The sequence below is a fragment of the Cloeon dipterum genome, chromosome 3 (genome assembly GCF_949628265.1).
Source record: "Cloeon dipterum chromosome 3, ieCloDipt1.1, whole genome shotgun sequence".
NCBI classification, from domain to species: Eukaryota; Metazoa; Arthropoda; class Insecta; order Ephemeroptera; family Baetidae; genus Cloeon; species Cloeon dipterum.
This window is the reverse complement of record NC_088788.1, coordinates 4772902-4797987: the sequence shown is the minus strand read 5'-3', so window position 1 is coordinate 4797987 and position 25086 is coordinate 4772902. Positions and strand designations below refer to the sequence as shown.

The 25086-nt window shown below is 40.5% G+C and overlaps 1 protein-coding gene across 1 annotated transcript in view; it reads left to right on the top strand.

Moving 5' to 3' along the window:
• The window catches only part of LOC135938556 (octopamine receptor beta-3R-like), a 75966-nt gene that overhangs the window by 31307 nt on the left and 19573 nt on the right, over positions 1-25086 (top strand). Inside the window, exon 4 of the mRNA XM_065482246.1 lies at positions 10704-10858. Within this exon, the coding sequence (XP_065338318.1) occupies positions 10704-10858 (155 nt within the window). The remainder of the gene's footprint in view (positions 1-10703; positions 10859-25086) is intronic.

Below are 25086 nucleotides of genomic sequence, written 5' to 3'. Positions count from 1 at the left end.
CGCAGCGTGCTTCGCCCTAAAATCAATCCCCGCAGCTAATCCCAGGCGAAACGCCCGCGCCGAGCGTCCCTCTCGCCCACTTGGATCGTCTAATTGCAAATTAACCACCGTGTCGAGGGCTTTCTTTCTTTCTTCGCGCGCCGCGCCGCTTTTTCCTTGTCTCATTAAATCTGCTGCTTTCGCGGCTCGAGTGCGCGCAACTTTTCAATATGCACTGCCGCCACCGCAGCCGCCACCGCCGACGAATATCTTATGCAGACACTTTCATTAAGTTGGACATGAAAAATAAATTAGCCAATTTATATTTTGCCGCCAAGTTGAGACGTTTCTTGACGCACTCGAGTGCGGATAAGTACTGCCTCCAACTTGAGAAATAAATTTAAATGCACGCGCCTTCCGTTTTCTAGCAAACCTGTCGAAAAACGAATGCGCAAAATTGTTTTATGGAGTCTTAAGAGTGAAATTTCAGTTGGGGCCAGATTCGTGCGAGGCGCAGATATGGCGTCCGGTGGAGTATGGTGCGAAAAAATGGTCACGTGAAATTGCGCGAAAAGAACTAAGTTTTCGTCAATATTGCGTCATAATTTGCATTGTGTCTTTTGGATCGTAAAAACAAACTCTTGACACTCGTTCAGGAATCCAAAGAGAGCTTTTTGTTTCCCACATTCACACGCCATCTTGGATCTGCGCAGTACGAACCAATTTTATCGCACATTTGGACCCCGCTGGTCAATTTTTTATAATTGAAAATAATTTATATTAATGACTACATTGAGTTGGGAATTTGCGGAATTTGAGACAGCTGAATATTGCTTGTAATTCCATTTTTATTTAAACACATAATGAGCATAAATCCCGTGGGTAATGAGCTCACCAGTTCCTTGCCCGTAGTGCAGATATCTGTACAGTCCCGCGAGTTTTTATATAAAATTTGGCAACAAAATTACAACCGATTCGCTAATAATTTTGCTCTACCTCAAGTTCTAATATTCACACTCCATTGGTTTCCTCGCTTTTTTTGTACCAGAATTCCATTCATTCATTCTCACCACAAAATAATTTTACCCTATACTGGATATAAATTTTCTCTTTGATTGCAGTTCATCAATGTCCGATTGTCCTTTTGACTGGCAATGGTGATTAAATTTTGAGCAATCTCCAATCAGTGTCAGAGCAAAAAGCAGTTCCAATTCCAATATCCACCCACAATAATACAATGGCCGAATCAGCTGCCTTTGACATTTGCAACAAAAAGCACGCGCACCTTTCCTAATCGAACCGGCGCAGACGAAATTTGGTTCAATTTTAACGACCGTGCAGCGCGAAAATTCATCTGATCGCCTTTTTCTAGTCGAGTTGGTTTCCAATAAAAGCGGCTGGCTGGGCATCTCGTCGGCAAATTTATTCAATTTGGCTAGCAGAGTGTGCAGGTGCACTTCCCGGCCCGTTTTATTATCTGGCCAGGTGAGTCAGTCGGCAATAACGCGCCCGGCGACAAAAGCAAAGCGACCGGGCATTGGAAAAGGGGAAAATCCCTGCTCTCTCTTCTTGGCATCGCCCGCGGAATTGGAACGGATTTGCCTTTTGCGGAGGGAATCGGCGGCGGAAGAGGGCTAAGTCCACCGAGGAGAGCAAAAAGAGCTGGAATTGCGCCTATCCTGCACTCACTTACTTATACTCGCTTTCTCACTGCTGCTCGCGACGTCGTTCAGAAACGGCGGCGGCGGATGAAAATTCCTTCTCGCCGGCTGGGAATAAAGATCAGAGAGGATGCGCTGCTTTCTGGAGCGGAAAATTTCTTTTGGCAATATTGAGCATGGCTCGAAAAGACACTCGCTCGCGTCACATTATATATATATGGCCTCTGGAATTCGGCCACGCCGGGTTAAGCGTTCAAATTGCTGCTGCCGCCATCCACTCTTCTCAAAGAGCTGTATCACCCTATTATTTTATATTAAGATAACAAAGAGGACTATAAATTATAACTGAAAATTAAGCTTCCCTTCAAATCTGACATTCTTTTGTTGTAATCTTCCATTAGAACACTCAACTTTTAGGTTGAAAATTTTGAAATTTGAACAATTTTATCTACTTACTATCACGTGTATCACAGAAAATGTAATTTTTGTGAAGATTTATTTTAATTGAACGTTCTCTTAAGTGATTGGGAGCTAGGTTAGATTGCAATTTTGACTAAAATTATATAAGATTATATTTGATCCATAATCCCTAGATAAAAAAATGGTTGAAAATTTAAGTTTGCTTTTTATTCAATTTATTTTGTAGAGAAAAATCTGCTTAATTTTTCTGTAAACTAAAATATTTGTTCTAGAGGATTCAAAACCTTTTTTAATTGTTGATCGATGCCAATGAAGGCAGAGACATGCGAGGTTGCTTTTAATTTATTAGTAGAAATTAAATCCAACTTCCTCGGTGTGTAGTATTTCTCTCGAAATGTGCTGCTCAACTAGATGCGGCTGCTGGTTGAAGCCCTTATACATATATCAAGTCCCACCTAGGAGGCTGAGGAGAAAATTTAGGTTTAAGAAAAATAGAGCAAAAAAATGGCAGTCAAAAGGACAATTTTTTGTTGCTTTTTTAAAAAGAAGTATTAATTTTGAATGCACAAAATTTATATACAAGCAAATCCCTTCAGCTAGGGTTTCGCCAGGGCGGCATTTTGATTTTTTTACTCACAAAAGAATAAAAAAATTGCAGCTATTATTGAGTTTATTTCCAATTTGACCAGTGTTTTTCATTCATATTTTAATTCACTGATAGGTGAAAATTAAAAGACATTTAAGTTTCGTTGAGTTCTGTAGTTTGCGCTCGAATGCGGTTCAAAATTAACTCGTAACTTCTAAAAATACCGCAAACACGTCTAGTTCCAAGAATTTTACTTCTGGAAATATTTTTATTGGCTATTCTCTGCTCTGGCGAAACCAGACTTTTGTGCATCTTTCAGCTGGGTTAAGCGTGTCACCTTTATTTAGCCTAAAAAGCAATAAATAATAATTCTCATAGTAAGGATTGAAGATTTTGACTGCTAATTTATCTCTTTAGACTTTAGTTTAAATTTATATGTGTATCAAGTTTTCTCAAGCTGACTTTGATTATGTAAAATCTATCATTTTTTATGAAAATCAGCCGGAAAAGGGACACAAAAATGAGTGTTCTTTAAACAAAAAGTGCTAGTATAGTCCAATCTATTACATTTCGGGACAAGGCCGGGTCACGCACCTCCTGTTTGGTGCCGAAACTTCTTGCAAGCAGTTTCCAAGCCTTTGCACCTGGCAAGCGGAATTTATCTGGCAAATATGATTCTTGGCTGGCTGCGTCTCGGCCCCAATCAAGGCGATGCGATCTGGCAGTCAAAGTGGCAGAATCCAGCTCGGAGGCGCGTCGGGCTCAAAGTTAGCTGCGAAAGTTTGACATCATGATTTTCGCTCCTCTTTCGCGTGCGAGTGCGAGGCCGGGGTGGTGGTGGTGGTGGGATGCGGCGGCGGCGGCGGCGGCGCTGGCAAATTTATTCCCAAACCCAATTGCTACGCCCCGGCCGCTAAAGGGAATTGCGGCTCTCGCACACACACACACACACACACACGCTGCTGCAGCCGCAGAGAGAGATCCGACGAGTCTATCACGGCGCTGGTGGCTTTTGTGCGTTGATTGGGTTAGTATCAGGCTGCGGAGACGTGCCGCTGATCTCGTTAAACCGACTGAGCGGGAGGTGCAAAGCGGCGATGGGATTCAAGGGATGCGCCTCGTTGGCCTCGGCAACATTTGCAAAATTGCCTAATTGCAGCCGGATGAGGCATTGTGCCTGGTCGTTGCCGCTGGCAAACACTGATTGGAGATGGGATTTCTAGACCGTTTAACTGTTTCCCCATTCACTCTATACACACAGCTTTTGAATAGACGATATTTCAGTTTAACAGATGATGTGGTACAACTCTCTTAATTAACCAAAGAAGCTTTCAAATGCTCGGGAATTTAAGTTATTTTTTTAAAACCGATAATTTGGCTTTTTATTTTAATTTTACTGATTTTACTGACAAAAAAATGGACGAGTTTTCCTACCAAAATATTCAGTTTCTAGAGGAGAGGGTGTATATAATTAATTTATTTTGCAATTTAATATATTTTGAACCAACAGTAAATAATTTTTGTTGAATTTATATTTAGTATATCGCAGACTTGCCTCATCATTCATCATTTCAAGATTTATTTTCAAAATCAATAATTTCATGAATCCTTAAGATAATACACTTTGGCCATCTACATACCAATAGAATTAGTTTTTCAGTGACTTCATTCCCCAAGTCCATAACTATTAATTTCTATTTTTAGAATTAAAACATTTAAAAACTTGTGGCACACGTGACAACATCGTTACATTTTTATGAGGTTCCTGCTTGTCAATTTTTGCCATTATTCATGCAACTTAATTTAATCTGACTTATAATGTAATTTACATGAATATATAAACAAAATTCGTCATTCTTGATATTCTAAGTTAAAGTGATCTATATTTTTTTGCCCTTTTATTTCATCATCAATTGTTATCCGTGACAGGCATCACTAGGATAATTTTTTACCAACCCTTTATGGCAAAAGAAATTATAAAAATCATCGGGGGCCAGATTCGTGCGCCGCGCAAATATGGCGTGCGGTGGAGTATGGCGCGAAAAAACAGTCACGTGAAAATGCGCGAAAAGAAGCAAGTTTTTGTCAATATTGTGACATAATTGGCGTTGTGTCTTTTGGATCGTAAAAACAAACTCTTGACACTCGTACAGGAATCCAAATAAAGCTTTTTGTTTCCCACATTCAGACGCTATCTTGGATTTGCGCAGTGGGAACCAATTTTATCGCATATCTGGACACCGCTGATAAAAATGGTTCAAGAGTAGCTCACAATCAGATGGAAAATCTCGGGAATTGACGTTTTACCTGATGTTTCAACGTAAGAAAAGAAAAAATGTAGATTTTAAAATTTTAAGATTATAAATTGAAAATATCTTGAGATGAAATCCTGTGTCCTACTTGAATTTTTATCTAAAGCCTGAATATTTTATTTAGGAAGTAGAGTTTTTCAATGAAAATATAGGCCAAAATATTATTTGAATGGCGTTGGAGGCAAATAATTTACATTATAATGAAATTTCCATTGATGTCATGTGCGTGTTGCATGGGGAAGAGGAGGCAATAATAAAAAAATAATTTCATCACGAGTTGATTAAAACCCTGGATTAAAAATAAATCCGCATCAGCAGAACGAAAACAGGGCCTTTTGTTTGACATCACGGCTTGCTTCCACGGTGTTTATTACATTATGCATTCTATTTTTCCCTTTAATAAGTCAGCGAGAACTATCAGATAAAATGTAAAAATATACACACCTACAAATCCCATCCCAATGAAAGCAATCAGCTAGCTTTCGCTCTCTCTCTCTGCACCCCTGCATTGTTGTTCTATGCTATAGCGTGACTTTCGACCTTCGCGTGACTGGCTGTGCTGACGAGCTAGCTCCGAGTATAATTTTATGCATGCACGTTCTCGTGATTATAATTTCACGAGCGGTAATGCGCATTGGCATTTAGCCCCTCGGTGTGTGCACGTGCTGTACGTAAAGGGCACCTGCCTCCATGTCGGTGCGCTCTTAAATTTTCGCCAATCGCCTCCCATCTTAGCAGACGTCTTGTTTCTGCCTTTTCAGCCCAAGTTTGTTTTTCCCCGCTCGTGAAAAGCGGAGAGTTTGGCCAACTCGTCCCGCCGGGACAGACGCTCGCTGGCCCTTTCATTTTCAAGACGTTATTAAGGAAAGGTCAGGTCAAGCGATTTAATTTGGCCAGAAAGGCCTTCCCTCTCGAATCGTGATGAAAAGATCAATTTGTTTTCCCTCCTGAAGAGACTCAATGGTGAAAAGGATTCCGTTGAAATGAATGGAAGTATGGTTTCTCTGAAATTTATGTATGAAAAATTAAATCATTCAAAAATTAGGGCTAGGAATATTTGACAATTTTCAAAAAATAAACTGAAATCGGTTGTAAAATTTTGCTTAAATGCGTTTTTTTATTTTAAGTAGTTGTTTTTCTAATTTGTTTAGTAATCATCAATTTTTTACTATTGTGAAGTTCACAGTTTTATCGAGTGTTAGCAATAAATATTTTTTAAATTTTTAACTTTTGTAGTTTTTTTTTAGAAGAAAGGATATGTTTCAAGCTTTTACAATTTTTTTAATAATATCATTTCTTTCGAAAATAAACTTTGACTCAGCGGGGTCCAGATGTGCGATAAAATTGGTTCCCTCTGCGCAGATCTAAGATGGCGTCTGAATGTGGAAAACAAAAAGCTCTCTTTGGATTGCCGTACGAGTGTCAAGAGTTTGTTTTTACGACCCAAAAGACAAGTAATGCAAATAATGTCACAATATTGACCAGAACTTGCTTTTTTCACGTGACCGTTTTTTCGTGCCATACTCCACCGGACGCCATATCTGCGCGTCGCATGAATCTGGACCCCGCTGCTTTGACTTATTTTAACTCTAAATTGATGAAAATATTTATGTATTTAATTTTAATAATTTTACTCTTGGCTAACGAAAATCTCTTATAATAAAAGTTTAAATGGAACAAAAATGACGAAAAAAGAAACCGTTTAGGGCTTTCCGAGAAACAATAATTTTGCCCTTTATGAGAGTTTGTTAAAATTTGTTTTCTGTAAACTCAGTCCCACACACTTTTTCCCTCAATAAATTGATTCTGAACTTTTAGTGTGTGCAAGGAAGCGAGCGTCTGAAACTTTATTCTGAGATGAAGTGCGTTCTTTAAACAGACTCGACGTCTGGTCTGTATATTTTTTACTTTTCAAAAGTTGGTGCCTCCACCAAGGCAAGTAATTCACTTTCCCAAGAGCGAGCTTGCTTAATCTGCTTTTTATCCCTTAATACGCGATTCATTTGCCGGACAAGTTCTCAGTTCTCATCCGAACTTGAGCTTGCAAAAAAATATCCAAAGAAGTTTTTCTCACACGTGTGCCGACAGCTTCCAAACTCGGCAGGCACTATCTTCCCTTGCCGCGCTCTAGTTAAAGTGGGATTTGCCCTCAGCTTTTCACACGTGTCGAGAACGTTTGGTCTCGTATCAAATATCGCCGGGATTACTCGTCGTCCGCCAAACTGTCAGAGATATAAGCCTCTCCCTCGGCAGCTGATGTTATTTTTCTCTCTTTTCATCATTCCTCTTTTCGCGCGCGCCGGCCGATCAATTGCCGGTGCGGTGCGGATTATGGAGTGGCGCACAGGCGACGCTCAAATTGTCTGTGCGGTACGCGAGGCTGGTGTGTAGTAGTTCATTTTGGAAAAGCGTCCATCGCACCCAACCATCCATCCATCCATCTATGGCGGCCGACTGTCATCAGTGCAGACAAGCGTGCCCACGATGGATGGCTCTTTTTCAACTTTTGCCAAATGCAAGCGCCATCACTACTTGCTGACATTTGCCGGTGGAGAGGCTGAAAAATTCCTGCTCGCACGCATTTTCCTAATAGCCTGAAGCCAATTTGTGCTGTTGCTGTGTCTGGAGTGCTGCGGTTGAGCCGGAAAAATAGTCATTCCTAGAGTGTCCGGATCAAGGGGCGTTATAAGCATCCCCTTTTCCCTTTTACCTTTTACCACTCTGGTCGAGCGATATTGGTTTTAGAGAAGGGCCTGCCAAGATGTCTATTTTTACGCTCTGAGCCCAATTTTTCCATGTCAAACTGATTGAAACAGTTTAAAAACCATCCAAATATTAAATTCGAAAGATTTATAACTTTCTGCTGATATTATTTTGGGATATATTTCTTAAAAATTAAATTATCGGAATTCTTTGTGACGACAAAAGAATGATATCAAGATTTTTCTATGCATTTTATTCTTCGCTTACTAGTCTTCATAATTTAATCAACACTATCAAAAAACCTTGTAATAAGAATCAAAAATATAATAAAGTCGTTCACTGACGGTGTCCAAACCAGCAGGGACCAGATTCGTGCGACGCGCAGACATGGCGTCCGGTAGAGAATGGCGCGAAAAAACGGTCACGTGAAAATGCGCGAAAAGAACCAAGTTTTCGTCGATATTGCGACATAATTTGCATTGTGTCTTTTGGATCGTAAAAACAAACTCTTGACACTCGTACGGCAATCCAAAGAGAGCTTTTTGTTTCCCACAATCAGACGCCATCTTGGATCTGCGCAGTGCGAACCAATTTTACCGCACATCTTGCCCCCGCTGGTCCAAATAAGAATCAAATTCAATTTTCTCTTAATAAATTCCACTCAGCCTAAACCCTTTCTGTTCAATCTTTGCGCCTCCCTAATCCCTTTGCTCGTATACGGTTTGGCAGCAGGCGCATTGTGAGAGTCGCGAAGCATACATTTTACATATGCACGCTTTTTTTGTGAAGGGTCATCAATCAGGAAGTCAGCCTGAATTTCGCCCCACGCCATTCAAGCGTCAGACGGATAAAAATAACGACACACGGCGTGGACGGCCACTGGCACGCGGAAAACGGACGCAAAAAGCCTCGAATTTAATAATAATATCGTGGTTGCGCCGGAAAATAGCTCATCTGTGCCTGTTATTATTTGTTGTGGTCGGCGCGCTGGGTGGGTAAATGACTGAGTGTGTACTGCACACCAGTGGCGTGAAAAAAAAACGATTCTTTGATCCTTTTGATGCGTTAATTAAAACCAGCATGAACACGTGATATATTTGGCATCGTAAATTCTCATTACTCTCATCAAATTTTTCCTGGAAATTTAATTTTAAAATTGCCTATCAAAATAATTTGTGCTAAAATTCTTAAATTAATTAAAAAATTAACATGTTTGACTAAACAAAAAATTTTCTGTTGAGTTTTAAATCAATTTAGTAAATATTGCAATCATTTAATTAACTTCCATGGAATTTTTACGTTAGAAAAATTAAAAAAAAAACACTAGAACTTAAATAATGCTTCTTTTAACATGAAATTCAATATACATATTAACGAAATGTACTCTAATTTTACGCAAAATTACCTTCTTAATTGGTCAAATGATTTGTAATGTATATGTTTTAATTTCTGGAAACAAACGTTTAAGCCTGAACCGATTTTTAACATCTGAATTACAAAAGATACTCTCCGTTTTCACAAATTAATAAAATTTGAGTGTAAACCAGAATTTAAAAATGATTTGCATGTTTATACAGAGAAAATTGATAAAATAATACTCGTGTGTTTTTTGTGATCGATCGAAAAGCGTATTATTGAATCTGACTCCGCTTGCCACGGTTCAATCAGTTTCAAAAATGTATATATACATATCGAGTTATTGCTGTGCAGTTCACACGCCATCGCTTTTGCTGTGAAGTCCGACGTGAAGTGTGTATATTGATAAGCTCGTTCGTCAATATTTGCACTGCTCTGCCAATTATGCGTCCATCCGAGTGAGAATAAATAAATAGCAGGCGCGAATAAATTGACAAAGCTTTCCCGACCACACCAACAAGCTGGCTGTTTTGAAATCTCACTTCGGCAATTAAATTAGCCGCTGTTCGCCGCTGCCGCCATGCCAGCCAGCCAGCCGAGCCGATCGACAACTCATTTGCATGAAGCAGCCAATTTTCGCTTTGCTGCGCACAATACATATATACATAACTCCACACACTGCTCTCTTTTGGTTAGGGTTCGGAAATATATTTACCATGCAGCGGACGAGAGCGACGCAATTTTGATCCATAGCGTTGATTGCATGTGGCAGGGCCGGATAAATAAATAAGTAATCGCGCACGTGTGTGATAATGAACAGATGATGCTGGAAGTGTGCGTTCAAACGGCAATTTTCCCCGTATTGTTAATTAATCTTTCACGCTGGATGGAATTTTCTGGATTAATTGCAAAAATGGAAAATTGCTAATGAAGAGTTCAGTGGCTTGGATCGCATCCATTATCTCATCAATTTATTGATCTATATATAGCGCGTTTTTATGTGCTGATTAAAATTAGAGCAATTGGTTTGTGATTGCTAGTTGTTTATTGAATAAGCAGAGTTATTTTCCATTTTCCATATATTACACGTTTTGACAGACGGTTAAAAAAAATATTGATTTTTCTAACTAGTGCTTTGGGAACGGTTCTTTCCATTTAATTCAATGTATATGGGAAAAATATTGTATACGTTTTAACAGGGTCCAAGAAAAATGAAAAATTAGACAGTAGACATCTCAATGCGCCCGGTAAAAATAAAAATTGACGATTTGTTGTTCAGCGGGGTCCAGATGTGCGATAAAATTGATTTGCACTGCGCAGATCCAAGATGGCGTCTGAATGTGGGAAACAAAAAGCTCTCTTTGGATTGCCGTGCGAGCGTCAAGAGTTTGATTTTACGATCCAAAAGACAAGTAATGCAAATTATGTCACAATATTGACCAAAACTTAGTTCTTTTCGCGCAATTTCACGTGACCGTTTTTTCGCGCCATACTCCACCGGACGCCATATCTGCGCATCGTACGAATCTGGACCCCGCTGTTATTGTTCAAACATTTCTTGTTCCTAATAAATTTATACGAATTTAATCAACAGCTTTTGGTGACTTATATTATATTGTTGGTTCAATGTAAACCAAACCCTTGAGAAACAATTTAAATTTTATTTTTTGTCTGCTCGTGTTACAGTGTTGAACGTCCTGAAGCTGTGATACCAGCCAGCAGTCTCAAGCCTGGCTCGACGCGTCGAGGCGGCATCGGGGGTGGAATATCCATGTCCACCATGTACTACGGAGCCGCCTCCGCGTCAGCCGCCGCCACCCAGCTCAACACCACAACAAATGGTAAGAATCGATCCCTTTCTACAAATTCACAATTTAGCGATTTAAAAAAAAATAGAAATGAATTTTTTATAAAATTGTTTCATAAACAGTCTAATTTCTTCCGAGTAAAATTAAAAGAGGAGTTTAACAAAACACAGAAACCGCACCGTGGACTGTGGCTCCAACCCAGATTTTAACTGACTTAAGCTTGAAATTGAATAACTCAGCGTTTATGTATATAAAAAGACCGAGCCAGTGCACGTGTCTGATCCTCTTTAGTAGAGTGAAGGTGCTGCTCGGTTGATTCCGCAAGCTGCCGACAAAAGCCGTTTTCGCGCGGCTCTATCTCGACGTCATTTACACCCGCGCGCTAAATATAATTTTACACAAAAGATTTAATTAAAGGCGACGAAGCCAGCAGGCGTACACCTGAGCAGGGGTATTATTTCTTTTTAAAAAGCTACCGCGAAGCGGCGGCTCGCATTCCCGGAACGTGTAGGCGGCAGACAGACACTAATGCATTCTAAATCCCAAACTGCTGGCTCGCGCGCACTTAAGGTAATTAGCCTGATCGATACACCGACACGCTTGCCTCGAATTTCCGCTAATACTTTAAATCAAGAGGCTGACGAGCATCGAGGGCGCTGGAACAATCGCTTTCACTCGAGTGGGTGCTCTCGAAACGCGGGTGCGCTGCGTTATATATATAACCAGCCTCGTCTATAATCGCAATGGGGAATCAAAGGACTTCTCTCTCACTCACTCGAGTGCATTAGTTATTCTATTCTCGCATCGTTCAATTTCGAGACAATCTCAGCCGAAGAGTGACGTCACGAATTGCCCAATTCGCACCCTCTGCCGCTCTGACGCTTACATTTCTTCTGCGTCTTTCTTGACATCGTGGCATTACGCATTCAGCTGCCGAGTGTGGAAGGCTGATTTTAATTAAATTATTCCGACGCGTGCGGCAGGCTGGCAACTTTTCGGCAAAAGCTGCTAGACATTTGCGACGGCCCTTATTGGCCGCATGCTGCTGGAATGTCTCTCAAGCTGTCTGTCGGAATTATCTCTGGTGAACACAATCCACGTGATTACATACTGCTGTATCTATTCTACTTGCCACAAGCTCGGATATTGTAGATATTTTTTTCATTTAAGATTGAAAAAACCCACTATTTCCAATACCTATACCTCGAAAAAAATATATCAATTAAAAACAGAGGGGGAAATGGTAATAATATATAAACGGAGTTTCTTCCGAATGTTCAAGTTTTCAGTTATGTAAAATACACATTTTAGAATTATGTGGAAGCAGCGGGGGCCAGATGTGCGATAAAATTGGTTCGCACTGCGCAGATCCAAGATGGCGTGTGAATGCGGGAAACAAAAAGCTCTCTTTGGATTTCCGTACGAGTGTCAAGAGTTTGTTTTTACGATCCAAAAGACACAATTAGTACAAGTAATGCGAATTATACGTCACAATATTGACGAAAACTTGCTTATTTTCGCTCATTTTCACGTGACCGTTTTTCACGCCATGTCTGCGCGTCGCATGAATCTGGTCCTCGCTGTGTGGAAGAGTAAAAAATAAAATATCAAAAAGGTCTTAGGAAATTTGATTGGTATTTTGTTCAAGAGAATGAAAATTTGTTATTGTTTCCTGTGATGAATTCCTAAAAATATCAGCCAGCTAGACACGAAAGAAAACGTTCATGGAATTTAAAAAAAAACTGTTCTGAACCTGTTTCCTCAAAACAACTCATTTTTTCCTGAACAAAAAATCAACTAGAATACAATTCCTACCCCTAGACGAGCGTTACAAGAGCATAACATTCTTTGTAACTGTAAGCAAATATTTATTTATTTGTTCCTTTAGCATGCAAAACCACCCTCATTAATATTTCCACCGCTTTTCACGCAGTAAAAGATTCTTGCATGTGGAAACAATAGTCGGCATTGTGTGGAAGTTGTAAATAGAAATTTGAAACGCACGAATCGTCTACATTAGGAAAGGGAATGGCATTCCCGTTGCGGAAACCATTGTTTATTAAACGCTATAGTCTGGCCTAACCGTAAATTCAGTGCGTCGAGTTTGACAGCGGGTGCAGTGTACGAGGCCGGCGCCTCATCATTAAAACAGGGCGAATTCCACTCCTTGCTCCTTGTCTTAATTAAATCTCCTGCTCTCCGAATTCTCAGAAGGCAATTCCTTGCCACCCTATGAAAAATTCACACTTGACAACGTCGTTGCCATAATTTGGACGTCCTTTCGCCGGAGGCAGAACTTTATGGCGGTAGCTACACCGTCAGCTTATTTTTGCCTCCTCCAATTCTAGCTGCTGGAATGGCATTTTGTTTTTATTCTTTTCTTTCTATTATTTGTGTGATCATAATGATTCAAAATCTTCAATCAGACGGATTTAAATTAATTTTAGTTTCATAGAGGAATGATACTGAAAAAGCCTGGAAAATGCTTGTTGCCAATGCATAAACTCGTCCCTTAGGATTCAGTTAAAGCCTAAATTGACCTAAGAAGCGCTGTAGTTTTTTGAGAAAATTGGCTGCAAAGTTAGCGTGCTTGTCAAATGGTAAGGGCTGTCTCCTTACTTGAAATCCGATTTAATTTCAAAACCGAAAGTTTCCCCAATAAGTGGCATACACCGTTGGACAGATCTCGACGAGAGGAATCGAAATATGCCGAGAAAATATGTTCAAGCACTCTAAATTTTGGAGAAAATTGGCAAAATTTGAATTTTTACTGTAGGAAGGTCCGTTTTTATTATTGCAAATTGTTAAACAAATTGTTTAAGGCATCCAACAATTCAACTACTTTTCAATTCATTCCACTTTAAATAGACTGTGCATATTTTAACATTAAACTTGCTTTCAATAGGTCAATACTATCAATTGGCTTTTATAATAGAAGTGCGGAACAAGCAAAAAAGGTTCAACCTTTTCCTCAATGGAATTCTGCTCATATTCATTTTTCTTTCGATAACGAGAATGAATGATGCCGGCACGGCAGAAATATATTTGCTGCGTTTGCCATATATACTTGTTGCACACATTTCCTCGGTTCCGTTTAGATTGCTGCTCAGTTCTTGTGCAATCAGTGGAAATCAGTTTAGGAGGAGGACGCGGAGCCGTTCCCTGCTCTCGTCAAACATAATGCGCACAATGCAAACCCAATTAAGTGAAATTCTGCGGCAAGAATAAGGCGCGGCGAGAGAGCAGCGCTCTCCTTCTCTCCACTTGAGACTGCACAGTATCGTACAGGCATAATTTAATAGTATGTCGGATGAATGGGGAAAGAGAGCAGACATCGATTCGGCCGGCGGCTCTTGAAAAGACGACGAAAGGATTTTGAGAAAAGAGCACGCAACCGGCGCTGCAGACGAGCATCGCAAATCGCTCAACCCTGCCAGCCAACCAGCCAGCAATGTATGCTGAAAAGGAGGCATTCCAATGTCCTCGTGTTACACATCCGAGTCCCAAGACGAATGTAAGAACCGTGAGCAGTATAGTGAACGCAAAAAGCTATCCGACGTGCTGTGCAGCGGCCAATTTCGCGTTGTTGCTCGAGAATTTTGCTACCTTGGAGGCTGCTTTTGTCTCTCTGGCTCGCTCATGCATCGTGTATTCAATAAAGTGATGGAAGCACTTCAAACAATTTGTGCTCGCAACGCCATTCACTCAACCGAAATAGATTGTCATTCTTATTTTTAGGTCGAAATGATATTTTTATTTTGTATGCCAAATCCTTCGATTTGCATTCTCTAGGCTAGGGCTCGAAATGATCAAAATAAACAGAAAATCTTGTTTGAGGAAATGCAACGCTTTTTTTATAATTTAATGGAAGTCTCTAAAAAAATTGAGAAACACGCAACAAAAATGATGCAATTCTAGAATCAGGAAAGGACTTAACACTGACGGTTACATCTTATTTAAAAAATTTTCCGCCATCTAACTTGCGCTAATTTGTATCCAAAGTGTGCTCTTAAATGCCCCTTAAATTCCGCAACCCAAGAAAGTTTTTAAATTAATTTCAATTTTAAATTTTCCACTCCATTCCACTTAAACAAATTTGAAGAACACAAATAAAAATAAACTAAATTATTTTCTGCTGGGGTAAAAACCAAAGGTTTACTATTTTTACTCAAAAAGTAAACCTAAATGCGCTAGAAATATTTTTATTACTCTCTTTTAAGTTCAACTGTTTAAATTACATCTCAGAAATCGAAAATTTTCAAACTACAATCTAGAAATTTGTACCGTTTCCGTTGTAATACGTAATTAAAGCTTGAAAATCTGTAAAACCCAAGGGCGTAACACATAACGCCCTGGGAAAATTTCATTAAATATTTGCTTTGGCTGTTGACGATCACAAACACTGAAAAATTGCTCCATAAATTATTCTGCTTGAGCTTGGCAGGGAAGGAAATTGCGCAACAGAAGTCTGTGAGAGCCGGCAGTAAATCGTTGCAGCGTTAGACTTCCTAAAAGGATAACACGAATTTTATGCGGGAAATTTGGAATCCCTGCGTGGAATTTAAAAGTCAAACGAGGATTTCCAGCCATTTGAGTCGGAAACACGCCACATTTTCGTGGAAGTTGCGTTTGCGCCACGGATGCCCGAGCTTCAACAAGCGGCCGGGCAAACAGGTATTTTGAAAACGCACACTACTGCATTGTCTTTTGATGCGTGAGTTTGTTTTGTAGTACACTTTTCGTGCGGGCAGAATGTGTGCAAACACGGAAACATACACGCAAGGAGCAGCGGGCAGGCAACGAACCGCATATTCGCGTGTACACGAAGCGAATAAAAGCAAAAGCACTCGAAAAGTCGGACGAAAATCAGCACCGACCGCACACCGAGTGCACTCACTCTCGTTCGCCGCTCGGATCAGAGTTCATGTTGGTGGAGAGCGGCTCGAAAAGTTGGTGACGCCACCACTTCCAACCTGAGGGTGCCTGCCTGCCTGGCCTGCAACAATGCACGCGCAGCCAGCGTATCTCTCGCTCTCGCTCTCTTTCGTTGTACACCGGCGGCGTGTGCAGCGTGTGCCGGGGGTGGCTGGGGCGTGTATTGATTTTGCCGAATGCCGCCGCCAGGAACACTTTCTCGCCGCAGCCGCCAGCACCCAGCACTTCTCTCTCGCCGCCGGAACGTGTGTGAACGCCGCGCGTATATATAAATGCGGCCCGGGTGAACAAGCCAAAAATTTAATTAAACGGCGCGCATCGTCTGCCTGCCGCCGCCGGCGGGCGGCACTGACGCCCTGAGCGCGAGGTATGCACCCTGCCGCCTGCCGCCACCACCGCCTCCAGGCCCAGTGGAATCTGCCGACTGACACTGCTCCCACTCGTTGCGGTCGTGCCCCGCGCCCCTTCCAAATATAACAGATTCAATACTGTTTTTGTAGCAAAGTTTTTTCCACAATTGATGAATTTATATATTTTTTAAATTTAATTTACCGCTTAAATAACGTCAACTTTTAACCGGCCTTTCTTGTAATTGAAATGAAAGAAATATTTAAAAAAAAATCAAAGATCATTCGTGTTATTTGTTTAAGGATTTTATATTTTTATTACAATGAGAGTTGAATAAGATATGCCACGATTTTGAAATAAGTGAGGTCAGAAACAGCGGGGGCCAGGTGTGCGAAAGAATTGGCTCGCACTGCGCAGATCCAAGATGGCGTCTGAATGTGGGAAACAAAAAGCTCTCTTTGGACTGCCGTACGAGTGTCAAGAGTTTGTTTTTACGACCCAAAAGACACAATTCGTCAAGTAATGCAAATTGTACGTCACAATATTGACGAAAACTTGGTTATTTTCGCGCATTTTCACGTGAGTTTTTCGCGCCATACTCCACGGGACGCCATATCTGCGCGTCGCATAAATCTGGTCCCCGCTGATCAGAAAGAAAAAATTAAATAGGAAAAATTCAAGTACTTCACGTCGAGAACCGTTAATTTTATTTACAGAGGCAACAATAATCAGTCGAAAAAATACAAAATTTATCATGGAAGGCAGCTCCAAGTAGAATTAGTTAGTTTTTAGTCACAGGCATCACATTTTCCTTGTAGAAATATTGCGCACTTTGAAACTTTCAAGCAAATGCAATTCCACTTTCAGCCGAAGCCAATTGCCGCCTTTTCTAACACCATTATTTGCACTATTTTCTGCTCACGGTTTGCGTTTTCAAACAGCAAAGGCAATTTCCCTCTTTCTGCTTGCTACTGAATTGATGTTTGAAAGACCTTTTCAACACTTTGCTGGTTGCTGCGAATTAAAAAATCTCATCTTGTTGATGCGTCAGCGCAGCACAAATACTAAAAACCTGCTTTCTTGAAAATCGAGATAATAATGATGTTTGCCGAGCTGCGAGATTAGTTCTTGGTCGCATCTCACAGTCAGCACCCCGCATAGCCGGCTGACTGACTTTGCTCCTCGGCGGCATCCGTTTCGTGCTATTACAGGATGCATTAGAGACGCTTTCGAAGGCTGACAACACTCGCACACGCACGTCTTGTGGCAAACGATAAATCGATGGGCTGGAAACAAGATAAACGCGCGCGCGGCTGCGTTTCCCAGCAGGCGCCGCGCGCTGAATGCAGAGATCGCTTTCCGGAGGACCGTGTATCTCATGCTGGGTCGTTTTGTCCGCCGACGGGCCGCTCTCTCTATATTTGAGTAGTCTGCTCCTGTCAACACACAACCAACTCCATCATCATCTGAAACTTCGGCTTTGCATATTTCCGTCCTTCCGTAAATCGATACCACAAAAAAGGAGTGTCTGCTAAGTCTACAAAGGGAACATTTTAATACTAGAATCAATGAGTATTTCAATTCTTATTGTTTAAAGTGGAATGATACAGGGCAACAGTTGAAAATTATTTGAATTGTTGTATGCCATAAACAATTGATTTGTTCAACAATTTTAATAATATGAAAGGACCTTCCTACAGTAAAAATTCAGATTTTGCCAATTTTCTCCAAAATTTGCAGTGCTTGAACATATTTTCTTGGCATATTCCGATTCCTCTCTTCGAGATCTGTCCAATGGTGTCTGCCACTTATTGGGGAAACTCTTGGTTTTGAAATTAAATCGGATTTCAAGTAAGGAGACAGCCATTACCTTTTGAAAAGCACGCTAACTTTCCAGCCAATTTTCTCAAAAAAATGACAGTGCTTCTTGGGTCAATTTAGGCTTTAACTGAATCCTAAGGGACGAGTTTATGCATTGGCAACAAGCATTTTCAAGGCTTTTGCAGTATCATTACACGGTATGTATGTAGAAAATTAGTTTAAAGACTTCTCCATGTTCTATAGCAGATTTTCTATATTAATGCGATTTTGTAATATCTCTATGCTAGTGTAACAGGCACAAATATCAATTTTCGCAATTAATAATGGAATGGATAGGTAATTAAGTCGATTAGAAGAAATTAAAGCAAATAAACAATTGATAAAAAAGCAGCAGAGCGAAATAATATTATTGGTTTTCCATCAATTTAATCTAATCAACTTAATTACCTATCCATATTCCATTATTAATGGCGAAAATATATTTTACCCCTCCTACACTAGTATACATTACAATTTTATAACACATATTGCTTGGTAAAATTCCAAAATTTGTATTTTATTTGTGAAAACCGCTATTGTTTTCCTCATCAAAAATATCGGTTTACTATCAATTAATTTGACAGGTGTAAAAAACACTTTTGTGTCAAAAAAGTCCGCTCTGTCACCCATTCCTGATTAATAAGAGAAATAAACATCCTGAAAATTTTATCAAAAATAATTTGACAATTTTTAAATTGCTTCCCCGAACAAACCGTCATTTAAAGTGGACAGTTGGACACGAAACGGCCATTCCAGTCTTTAGCGTTGCGGGCAAAGCTGATGACAAAATGCTAATCCGATCTAACGACGAGAATGGCGGGAGCAGAAAGTGAAAAGTGCCCGCACAGCATCCAAGTCTGACAAACAAGGTAGCGCGCGCGCCGGTTGTGAATTAATCAGCGTTCCAACGACTTAATAGGCTTGAGACAAAGTTATGCATGGGCACACGGTTGTTGTCTCTGGCGAGTTTGATGTCAGGCAAGCAAGCGTCCGAGAGTAAATCCGTTCGGCGGCGAGGCTTGCCATGCAGCACCTGCCGGGGCTCCAGAGCGAGCTCGGATCTGCAGACGCCGGTGCCGCGGGCAGGGTATGCGCGGATTTAATGGACCAGGGGCGGACCGCACTGCAAATAAGGTGGCTCGCAGGACGCAGCATCGATCGCCGTTTTCCTAATTGCAAATATTGGGTATTGGCTGCTGTCCTAAGGATAAATGCGATTGCCTTGCAGATAATCGCTTTAAAAGTAAAATAATTAATCTTTATCCTGCCTGCAGTAATAATTGTCGTGTTCGTTTGTGCAAAGAACGCGGCTAAGCTGCAAACAATATAATCGACGGCGCTCTGGAAATTAATTCGCTAACACGAAAGGAAACAACAGAAGCGTTGTGTTGACTCAATTTTAGCATATACACGGTTAGCTGTTTGTTGTCAACCGCGCGCAAAATTAGAAAATGCAATGAGGCAGGCATCCCGCCTTTCAGCCATACATTAATATCCGCTGCTGAAATTTGATATAATTAATGAGTGGGTAGTTCAATTAATTGAAATTCTGATAATTGGGAGAGCTGGACATCCCATATAATGTTTCAAAAATCAAATTATCTGTAGAGTAAACAGCGGGAAATTGAGTAGCGTGTACTATAATTGACCACCAAATAAACCGAGCACACTAGAGAAATAAAAATCCGGAGCGTTAATTAAGCGAGGCTTTGGCACAGGAAATGGTCCAGTATATACCACCATTATAGCTTGTTTTATTTATGCTGGGACGATAGATTCTCAAATGTGTGCATTCAAATAATGAATTTTTGCATTAAAATTTTGCATTTTTGGTGGATAAATATTTAATTTAATTTGCGGGTGTCAGTTTCGTGCGACGCGCAGATATGGCGTTTGGTGGAGTATGGCGCGAAAAATCGGTCACGTGAAAATGCGCGAAAAGAACCAAGTTTTCGTCAATATTGTGACGTATAATTTGCATTGCTTGTATTAATTGTGTCTTTTGGATCGTAAAAACAAACTCTTGACACTCGTACGGCAATCCAAAGAGAGCTTTTTGCTTCCCACATTCAGACGCCATCTTGAATCTGCGCAGTGCGAACCAATTTTATCGCACATCTGGCCCCCGCTAAAAACCAAATGAAATCTTTGTAGAACGCACAGATGCGGGATTTAAAAAAATACAGCGCAAAAGGCATTGAAAAATTGTAATTGAACGGTGGTACCATTTATTGGTGGTTCTGAAGGACTTCCCAATTAGTTCTGAACTCGAGTCAAATAATTTTATACGCTTTAAATAATAACAATATCAAATGTAAAATTAATGATGAAAATATTTGCTCATCCAGTGATTTTTTTTAAAGAAAAACACTTAAACACTGGGGAAAAATTTGGCGTTTCCTCGTTAAAATATAAACTTTGTTACACTTAAAATTTACCCTCTGATGAATACAAAAATGCCAAATAAAAAATAATTTGATAATAACATAAAATGCCGCTGCATAATCAATCAATCAATCTATGCAACTTAATATAGGAAGGAAATTTCCTAAAACAATTTAGAAAATCCTGCCAGAAAGTTGAGCTTCTGGCAAAAAAGTGGCGATCGTAATTTTACTGCTGGCGAGGAGGAGAGCAGTGTTTGTTCGAGTGCTCCCTGAAGGGGTGAAGGAGGTGCGAGTCACGCCACTGTGGTTGCCACTTTGATGCGTCCAGCAGCAGCCTCAAGAGCCCGGAAAAATTGAGCTCCTCGCGCGGGTCGGTCGGTCGGTTGATGTTTCCAGCCGGCACACACACACACGCAGTTGTTGGAAAGCGATATTCCGAAGAGAGGAACGTGGCGGCGGTGTTGCTGCTTCTCCCCGCAGCTCCCTTTTTGCCCATTGTGCGTCTCGGCTACCGCCAACGCGCACCCAACTGCCTTTTTAGTGCTGCGATCGAGTTTCTTTCTTGCCATGAGATCGAGTGTGTATTTCGGCTTATTGGGGATTATTGTTGATGGATTCGTTGCGGCCGTAAGATGATAGGCAAAGAATCGAATTCGGCAATTTCGGATCGCTGCTTCTTTGTGCAATTGAGAAAGCCAACCAGCTCTGACTGCAAGGGAATGCTTTTAGGAAAAAGGGCCGCGCGTGGATTATTATTCAATACGGATTTGAATTTCATGAGAAGTTCCTTCCTTCCTTTCAGCCGCATTATGCAACCTTTCTGGCCTAACTAGCTACGTTTGCACGCACTAATAACGTACATAAAAAGAGAAAATAAAATGGTAGAAATAAATTCAACTTGCGTTCGCCCGCCTACCCGCATGCAGAAATTTCATCTCACGCAGTCAGCAGAAATGAATCGGGTTGCGTATTTTAGACAGGGAACTATTTTTGTGCGTTGTTTCACATTTAAAGAGGAATGATCGTGCAAAAGCCTGGAAAATGCTTGTTGCCAATGCATAAACTCGTCCCTTAGGATTCAGTTAAAGCCTAAATTAACCTAAGAAGCACTGTAATTTTTTGAGAAAATTGGCTGGAAAGTTATCATGCTTTTCAAATGGTAAGGGCTGTCTCCTTACTTGAAATCCGATTTAATTTCAAAAGCAAGAGTTTCCCCAATAAGTGGCATACACCGTTGGACAGATCTCGACGAGAGGAATCGAAATATGCCAAGAAAATATGTTCAAGCACTGTAAGTTTTGGAGAAAATTTGAATTTTTACTGTAGGAAGGTCCTTTTTTATTATTGCAAATTGTTGAACAAATTGTTTATCCATCAATTGTTTATGGCATTCAACAATTCAAATAATTTTGAACTGTTGCCCTGTATCATTCCACTTTAAAGTGGAATGATGAACTTCGCCAGGATAATAACAAAAATTGCTTCTATCCCGACATTCCCGACTACACACAAAACTACAGCCTTCATAGAAAATTCACAGAATAGAAATCACATGAATTTTACACAGCATTGAAAAAAGCAAGGCAAGTTCTCAAGGAGGGCTGTAGGGGATTAAACCGTCCGAATGCGACCCTAAAATGCACCTTTTAAAATCTAAATACTCGTATAAAAGTATTCCCCTGAAAGGACGATTTATTTGATTTATTGCAGACGTGAAAATGGGCAACAGCACGTCTACGTGGAGCCTAAAATGGTATTTTTTCGTTGAACCGATTCTAAATTTGCCAACCTTATACAAATGCAAATCTCCTAGCAGAGCTTTAAAAGCGAGCACCGTTCCTCGCTCTCTTAGAATTCTCATGAATGAAAATAAGAAAACTTTAGATTTGAAAAGAGCAAGCTCGCCTGCAAACTTTGTTCCGGTGTTGATTTCAGCTGAAACGGAATATCGAAATAGCAAATATTTTCTCGAATTTGTCTATAGACGGCGGCGCAGAAAGCTGCATGGCAAACATCGCGCGCGCGGGCGGGCAGGCGTGATTTTGCCCGAGCAAACAGCACTTTGTCTACTCGGCAGAGGCCTTTGCCCTGCGCCGGGAGAAAATCACTCGTGTGTAAATTCAGCAGCAACAGCTAGTCTTTAGCAAAAAAGAACACACTGGCCTCGCAGCACCAGAGTTTCTTTTGAGGAGGCAAAGAAAACTGACTCGCAAGCGGCGAAAAACATAACAGCTCTCGCTTGTGAACCTGCGAAAGAGACGCGCAACGCGCGTTTTCATTTGAGAAATGAGTTTTCTGCTGCGGAGAAAGAAAAGGCCGCCGCCGCACCACCGCCGCCGCCGCTGCCTCCACGCCTGCTTGCTTTTTGCATTGTCGCCGGGCCAGCTGAACGAGGAAAAAGCAGAACACGAGCAAGGGTAGGCAACCTGCTCGGCTGAGCCGCTCAGCAAAAAGCCTGCCTACTTCGAGCCGCCGCTCGCTCGCTCCGTTCGTTATAGGGGAATTCGCTGGAAAGCACGCACTTGACGGAACACCAAATTACACTCTCGCCTCGAGTATACGCATTATTACTCGACACCGGGGATGTGAAAAGTAGGCTCGGAATCGAATTTGTGGACCCTGACTAATAGTGACTTGCAATTTCTTAAAAGTGTCAATGCTGGTTGCAACTCTTTCTTTGTAGATAACTAGGATCTTGGGGGTGAGGGTTAGATTTTAGACTTTTTTAAGCACAAGAGGGAATTTATATTCTTTATTATTAAAAACTTAAAAGATGCTTTTGTTTGATTTAAAGAGGAATGATACTGCAAAATCCTGGAAAATGCTTGTTTCCAATGCATAAACTCGTCCTTTGGGATTCAGTTAAAGCCTAAATTGACCTAAGAAGCACTTTAAATTTTTGAGAAAATTGGCTGGAAAATTACCGTGCTTTTTAAATGGTAATGGCTGTCTCCTTACTTGAAATCCGATTTAATTTCAAAACCAAGAGTTTCCCCAATAAGTGGCATACACAATTGGACAGATCTCGACGAGAGGAATCGAAATATGCCAAGAAAATATGTTCAAGCACTCTAAATTTCGGAGAAAATTGGCAAAATTTGAATTTTTACTGTAGGGAGTTCCTTTTTACTATTGCAAATTGTTGAACAAATTGTTTAACGATCAATTGTTTATGGCATCCAACAATTCAAATAATTTTCAATTGTTGCCCAGTATCATTCCACTTTAATTGTAAATTGTACAAAAATAGAAAAAAGCAAACACACAGGGGATTTGATAAAGCTGTCCTAGAAATTGTTATTTTTTCGTCGTCCGCGCAGTTCAAAGTAATGAGTTTTAATATAATTAGTTCTTCTCGGGCTAATGGATTAATTTTCGTTTTTGTGTTGTACACAAGAGGTAAAATAAGAGATATGAAACAATTTTCCGAGATGTTTTTATATTGTTAGATTTAAATGGTTGAGGTTGATTCTCTGACGAAATCCTCCAAAGGCAGTTTAGCCACTTTACTCTGCGTGATAGCAATCTTTTTGGCAGACGAGCTACCCGATGAGGCTCTTGGGCCCTTTTGTGAGCGTTGAGTAGTGCTTTCATGCTGGAAACAATCTGCATTTACAATCTTCATGAGAATGAGAACTCCCATTTAGTAGACAGAAAAGCAGGTTTAATCTTTTCAAATTTTAAATATTACATTTGCAAAGCCCGAGCTACAAATTAATTTATTTACAAAATTTTAGTCTTAAAGAGAGTTTTGGCACAGCAAAAACCATTCCTTTATAACACATAAAAAATTGCTTGGATGGAAAACTGGTTTAAGCAATAAAATATCGATATTAAACTAAGAGGAAAAAATAAAAATCGTCGAGAGGTGTAAAATATCGAGTTAAAAAGTATAAAACTTTTGTAAATAAAAAACAAGCTTTATTTTAAAATTTACCTCACGCGAAATTGTGATTTTTTTTTTAAAAAAAATCGAGAGTTCTCGGAAATTTTTGGACCGACTCTTTAGCACTGCCCTATTTAAATCTCTCTGAAGGGTGAGGAATTCCCATGTTCTCGGTGCTCGCTATGTGTGATGTGATGCTAGTCGTCGCTTTATCATTTAATTCCTATCGAGTTGCGCTCGTCGCGGGAAGCTCGGCTCGCTTCTTCTTTCCACGACGTCAGTTCAAATTGCGTTACTTCTTTCACCGGCATAGATAATTCCGAATGGAAATAATAGGCTGCGCGAAGAACGGAATAAATTGCCCAGCACGCCGTTTAATTGGCATGAGAGACGTGAAAGACGGGCCAATTAGCGCTAATGTAATCACTGGGCGTATTGTTTTTGACGACGCTGCCGTTTTTGCGGCTGCTCGCCGGAAAATGCGGGACTCCTGCTGAGCGGCTCAAAGGTCGGCGGATGCGAATGCGAGTGCGCACACTTTGTTCGAGCGCGCTAATTGACTCTCCGCGCACGTTACGGCTGACGGAACTTTTTTCGGTTCGCAATACGAGTTCGCAAATGAGATAATCCGCACGAAAATACGATCATAACTCAAAAGGCTTTTTCGTGCGTGCGGAAATTTTGAGCAGTGTGTGGTCAAAGCAAAATAAAATTCAATTCGTTTACGAGTTTTGTGATGTGTAAATAAATTTCGTCAGCTTTTTTTAAAAATGAATTCTTGACAATCTCACAAAACATTCTTGCTGAATTTAATTATTTAAACTAACTATTTTTCCATTTCACGA